This window comes from Myripristis murdjan, chromosome 15 (genome assembly GCF_902150065.1).
Source record: "Myripristis murdjan chromosome 15, fMyrMur1.1, whole genome shotgun sequence".
NCBI classification, from domain to species: domain Eukaryota; kingdom Metazoa; phylum Chordata; class Actinopteri; order Holocentriformes; family Holocentridae; genus Myripristis; species Myripristis murdjan.
This window is the reverse complement of record NC_043994.1, coordinates 11,756,494-11,762,320: the sequence shown is the minus strand read 5'-3', so window position 1 is coordinate 11,762,320 and position 5,827 is coordinate 11,756,494. Positions and strand designations below refer to the sequence as shown.

The 5,827-nt window shown below is 42.2% G+C and overlaps 1 protein-coding gene across 1 annotated transcript; it reads right to left on the bottom strand.

Moving 5' to 3' along the window:
* Window positions 1–1,516: 1,516 nt before the first annotated feature.
* On the bottom strand, window positions 1,517–5,115 carry six2a (SIX homeobox 2a). Its single transcript, XM_030070655.1, has 2 exons — window positions 4,235–5,115; window positions 1,517–2,372 (listed from the first exon to the last, which is right to left on the bottom strand). Exons 1-2 carry the CDS (start codon window positions 4,792–4,794, stop codon window positions 2,060–2,062), a joined length of 873 nt encoding a protein of 290 aa, XP_029926515.1. The 5' UTR covers window positions 4,795–5,115; the 3' UTR covers window positions 1,517–2,059.
* Window positions 5,116–5,827: the final 712 nt, after the last annotated feature.

Genomic DNA, 5,827 nt, shown 5'->3' with positions numbered 1-5,827 from the left:
GTACCCCGAATTTCCACACTTGTTTCCATATTCATCAGCTCCGTGCTCGCGTTTCCATTTGAACTGTGCACCAAGAGCCAGGGACCTGAGCTTGGAATCGAGTGGCAGTCGCTGAGGGGAACGGGGAGAAGTAGATAGTTTTTCTCCTAACGACTTCCCCTCCAGCATTCATGATTAGATGGTAGATAATCCCAGGATATCGACTCGTGCATACCGGCACACTGCCCGCTCATACAGGACAATATCTTCTTTCTTCAAGAGCAGGCATATGTGTCAAAGGCTAAGAGCTCTTGATTTTGAGTAATGCTATCTTATTATACATTTCCCCAACGTTATTACTGTAAGGAAGCGCCCATTCAAACACCGCAGCAGATACTGAAGCACAGACCATTAATAAGCCTATATCATGTTTTTAATATGCGCTGCCTTAGTCAAAACCACAAAGGTCACTATGGGCAGAGTGCCATTCGTCAAAATAAGAACAAATATAAATATTTCCCTAATGTAAACACAAATATCTTAATATTGTTATGAAGAGGCAATGCACACTAAATAATGCATGATTTCAAATGCAGTGATTATGCACGTCTTGACGTGTCCCTGCTCTCGTCGGTATTATAATATGGACGTAGGCTACTTATTCTAAAGGGATGACGCCAACTCCAGTCATTTCGCCTCGCCTGTTGCTTCCTCTCCTAGCTTTTTAAAATGTCACCCAGTGGCTCGGCGTTTTGAAACACACACATCTGATGGTGGCCTGCAGGAGACACAATATTCTCTAAAAAAAAAAAAAAAAAAAAAGAAATGCTTGCTGCAAAACATTCCAAAATCACTGAATGGCATAAATCAAACAATTCTCATTTTTTAATCCATGTATTTCTTTTCTTTTTATTGTAAAGGGTATATGAAACTATAGGTGAATCGATTTATTTGTTTCATTATTTATCGCAAAGTTTACATGCAGTCTCTTTCCAAAATGAAAAATGCAAATAATAATAATGTCAAGAGATTAAGATATTTCATCGTATCACAGACGGCTCTTGGTATATAAGACACTTGAAGATATGATACCCCCCCCAAAAAATAACAAAACAAAATAAACTGCTTATGGCTCTCTTGGAAAACCCTATGTAAACGAAGCGATGGGGTACCTTTAACTCGGTGCCTAGAGTCTGTTGATATATCTAAACCCCTAAAATAACAACGTTAATAGTAACAAGAATTAAGACATTTTATTGTTATTGTTTTCAACAATATAACATGTTACGTTATTACATTCCGGTAAAATATTTTTTTCTTTTACCTATAACGTCCTAAATCCGCCTCACTCTCTCTCTCTCACTCTCTCTCTCTCTCTCTCTCTCTCTGTGTGTGTGTGTGTGTGTGCGTGCGTGCGCGTGTGAGTGCGTGTTTGTGCATGTCTGCGTGTGTTCGTGTGTGTGTAGATATAGGCCTGTGTGTGTGTGTGTGTGTATGTGTGTGTGTGTGTGTGTGTGTGTGTGTGTGTGTGTGTGTGTGCATACACCACATACACTGCATTAAAAAATCCATTTCAGCAAATCATTTAATCGAATGTGATGTCTATTTACTACTGAGTCTTAAAATCTTATTTTTCTTGAAACAAATGAAAGTGAAAAATCTGTGAATGGGATGAGATGGTTTGTTGTTTGTTTGTTTTGTTTTGAATGAGAATAAACATGCCTCGTGAGTTTTGCTGTAACTTTTTTGAGTCGAGTTGGGGGATCTGTCTTATTCTGCCTTTTTTAAACCCCCCAAACACTTTCTGGGAAATCTGTGGGATTTAAATTGGAAACAACTGGAATTATCTCACCCACTGGCAGATTTTTCCTCTACTTCTTACAAAAAAAGTCAAAGAAAAAATTTAAGAGTGAATATAAAACTAGGCAAAGCGATTTGTTGAGATGGATCTTTTCTGCATTGTTCCAGTCTGTCTGCCTTGCACCTTGCCGCAAGTGCTTGAAGCTTGTCTCACGCCTCCACATGTAGAAAATTACTTCTCCAAAAACGGTGCTCTCCGTCCCCCTTTCTGTGCCGATTTTTAAGAGCCAAGGTCCACCAGATTAGAAGACATAGGGTTCAGTATGGTGTCGTGGTGCAATGAGTGGTGATGGTGCACCGAGTCTCCGCCGCTGGGGACCGGGATGGCGCTGGGTCCCGGCGGGGGCGCAAGGCCGTGCAGGGACGGTAAACCGGAGTTTGAGCCGAGGAGCAGAGCCGGGCTCGGAGACGTGTGATCCGGTGTCCCTGAGGGCGTTTTGTCGTCGTCCGAGCTACCCAATATAGTTTTATTTCCATTCATGGAAGAAGTCAATGGGTTGTGACTATTGGTGTTGGAGTTCTCATTGTTTTCTCTGCGAACATAAAGCAAAACACAGTCACTTGACAGCCTGATATGAGAAGAGACACAAACTAATTTAATTATATAATGCACCCTTAATAATAGAAATTATGGCTCATTTTTAAAATTGTGTCCGATATTTATCATGCATGTTGACAAGACTTTTACAAAGTCATGTATGATTTAAGTCTGGGACAAAAAATAAGAAGACAGTATATGATTAATCATCGTGAAATGAAACAAATACAACAGCAGTTTCTACAAGATTCATCAATCATCATCATTTATTTCTCTTTATTAAGACAGTTGCAAAACAAATGACACTCTTCCAACTCACTCACCAACACACACACACACACACACACACACACACACACACACGTAAGCAAAAATAGTATCGTCCATGTCAGCGTGCGCTGGGATATTAATTACACTGTAATTACTATAAGGCTAAAAAGCATCATTAATGTATAAAAGTGCAATGATTTATTAATGGACAAATCAGTGATGCATTCGTGCGTGCACGCGCAAAAGTGCAAACTGTTAGTCATTAATAGGCTCGGTGAAATTATTAATGGTAGTTTCTCAGGTCCCTAAAATACAGATAGGTCTAAGCCTAATTAAACGCCTTTGGCAGCAGATGACAATAACTTTTCAATTATTTTAAATAAGGTGTTATGTATGTTTTATATATAGGACAAATAATATGTTTTAGCATTACAAATTAATTTTTACGAGTGCAGCGTATGTAAGTCAAGACCTATATCAAGAATATCGTATATAGCTCTCGATCTTTCACTATGCCTACATGAATGAGTGGACTAATGATTGCTGAAGCGGTGCATGTTGAGTATGGCATAGGTCATAACTTTGCAGTGGTGACTAAGGCTTTTTCCAGTGGGAAGACATGATTTACGTGGAGCTTTCAGCCCGAATTAGTGGCTAGAGGGTGAAAGAAGACACCAACCCAGCTAACACCTGACTACAGACGTCTTCCAACCCTCCCTGCACGCCTGCCTGTGTAATTTCCAAACTTTGAAATGTACAAACGACTGCTAATGAAATGTCAAAAGAGCTGCGCCGGTATGGAGCCATGCAAGCAACCACATCAATTAAACCGCAAAATAAAATTTAGAACATTTTCACAGATAGACCAATGGGTTTATTTTTTAGATTTATACATCTACACAATCTACCTAGTACCAAAGTGGACTTGGAGCGTGGGCCACAGCCCCCAAAGTGAAGGTTTACTTTAAAAGCACTATATAAGCTAAGAAAAAAGAGAGGAGAAACTTTTCCTGATGTTAATGTCCAAGTCCAAGTCTCAATTTTATGTTATAATATGTATTATTACAATAAGGTAAAAGTGGGGTAAAGGCAAGTTTTATAGCCTTGTAATTTACCTTACAACGAGCCTTTAATTTTCAGCGTTTCAAGCTTTATGCGAGGCCAGGACAATTATCACAAACATAAAACCAAAACAACAACAACAGCGATGGTAACAGGATGCAAACACACTGAGCCTTAAAGCACAGCACACACTGTGCGTCTAATTTCATTTGGCAAAGCCTGTTTATGTATTAAATTTCGGTGGGCAAGAATGGCAATTAATAAGGACAGACTATGTATTATTATATAGTGAGTGTAATTAGGTCTCGGTCACCAGATTTAGACGGAATATTGGTTATTTATGCTCCGATTGTGGGCTTGTTTTAAATATGTTAAATAGCTTATTTTTCCTTGGTGCTAACTTTAATTTTAAAGATGAAAAGTACAAAAGCAAATTGTGGACAAACTTTGATCAGGCAGCCCTGTGGCAAATGTCTATATCCTCACCAAACTGACTCCCGTGGATATTTTATCACACACTCCTACCTTTCTTTTGCCTCCGCTGCCCGGTCTCTCTGCCGTCGGTTTTTGAACCAGTTGCTGACCTGCGTGGTGGTGAGTCCTGTGGCCTCGGCCAGCTCTCTTTTCTCCCGCGGGGATGGATAGGGGTTGTGGGTGTACCACTCCCGCAGGACGCTTCTGCTCTTCTCTTTGAAGCAGTAGCTGGTCTCCTCTCCGTCCCAAATGGAGCGGGGCAGGGGGAACTTTCTCCGGACGCGGTACTTCCCCACGGCGCCGAGCGGGCGGCCTCTCAGCTTCTCCGCCTCGATGTAGTGCGCCTTGAGCCACAGCTGCTGCAGCTTCGGGTGGTTGTGCGGCGAAAACTGGTGGCTCTCCAAGATCTTGTAGAGCTCTCGGAAGTTTCCCCGGTGGAAGGCGACCACGGCTTTCGCTTTGAGTACGCTCTCGTTTTTGTGGAGGTGCTCACAGGCCGGGAGAGACCAGAGGAAGCGTCCCAGCCGCTCGATGTTCCCCCCTTGCTGGAGGACCTCACAGACACAAGCCACTTGCTCCTGCGTAAAACCAAACGTCGGAAGCATGGACATGGCTACAACGTCAACCAAAACAGATTATATTGTGCCTTACTTCCACGTTTCCCCTCACTCTCTCTCTCTCTCGCTCTCTCCCTCTCTTTCTCACATTAAACCAAAACGCGTTAAGTCCATGGGCGAGAAAAGGTCCCCAAAACGAGCAGTCTAAAACTCAAAACTGACAAATGGTGGTTAATATCCAGCTGCGTAATGTGGAATAAACTCAAGTCCATTCAGCCATTCAAAACCCAAGGCGACAATTCCTCGTAAAGTTGGTGAGAAAGAGAGAAAAGTTGTTACTCCTTCCACCGTCCTCCTTCCACCTTTTCTATGCCGTTTCAACATAACCTACTCCCGGAGACCAGGCTCGCTGGCTCGTTTTAATAATATTATTCTAAGCTGGCAAGACAAGCGATTATATGAACTCTGATTGGTCGGTTATCTGACCCGGGGATGGCGAGGATAAGACAATAGTTCTAGTCAAATTATTTGCCATGGCTACGCTGTCACTCAAAGCAACCTGATATGCTTTGAGGTGGCTCCCTGGCAAAGTCAATCCGATTGTTCCCTTCACGACCAGCCCGCCTACCAATAGAAATATTGCTCAGATTTTTCGTCTAAAACAGTTTTTTTTTCTTTCGCTTTATTTTGACAGACACCTCAGGCAGCCAAGGAGCGCAGAGCTGGGGAGGCTGGAGGTGGAGAGGAGCGCTGATCCCGCAGCCAGAGGAAGGATGGCGCCAGAGCGCACGCAGCTTTTCTGCAGAACACAAAAACTGCATGTATCTTTATGTATCCAGCCCGGCGCCGGACACCGCTCACAAATCACTCAAGCTGTCCGCAACGCCTGCAAGTTTAATATTAGTTAAGTCTGTCATAATATACAGGTGAAATGACTTGAATCTCCCAAGGACCAGTGGTGTTTTGCCGTAAATAAAATGCTGAAAACTATGACTTTCAGTCGATTGTATTATTATTATCGTGCAAAAACACCAATATGAGCAAAAACAATTAATTTCAGAAACTACATTAATTCAAGATTTCCCCC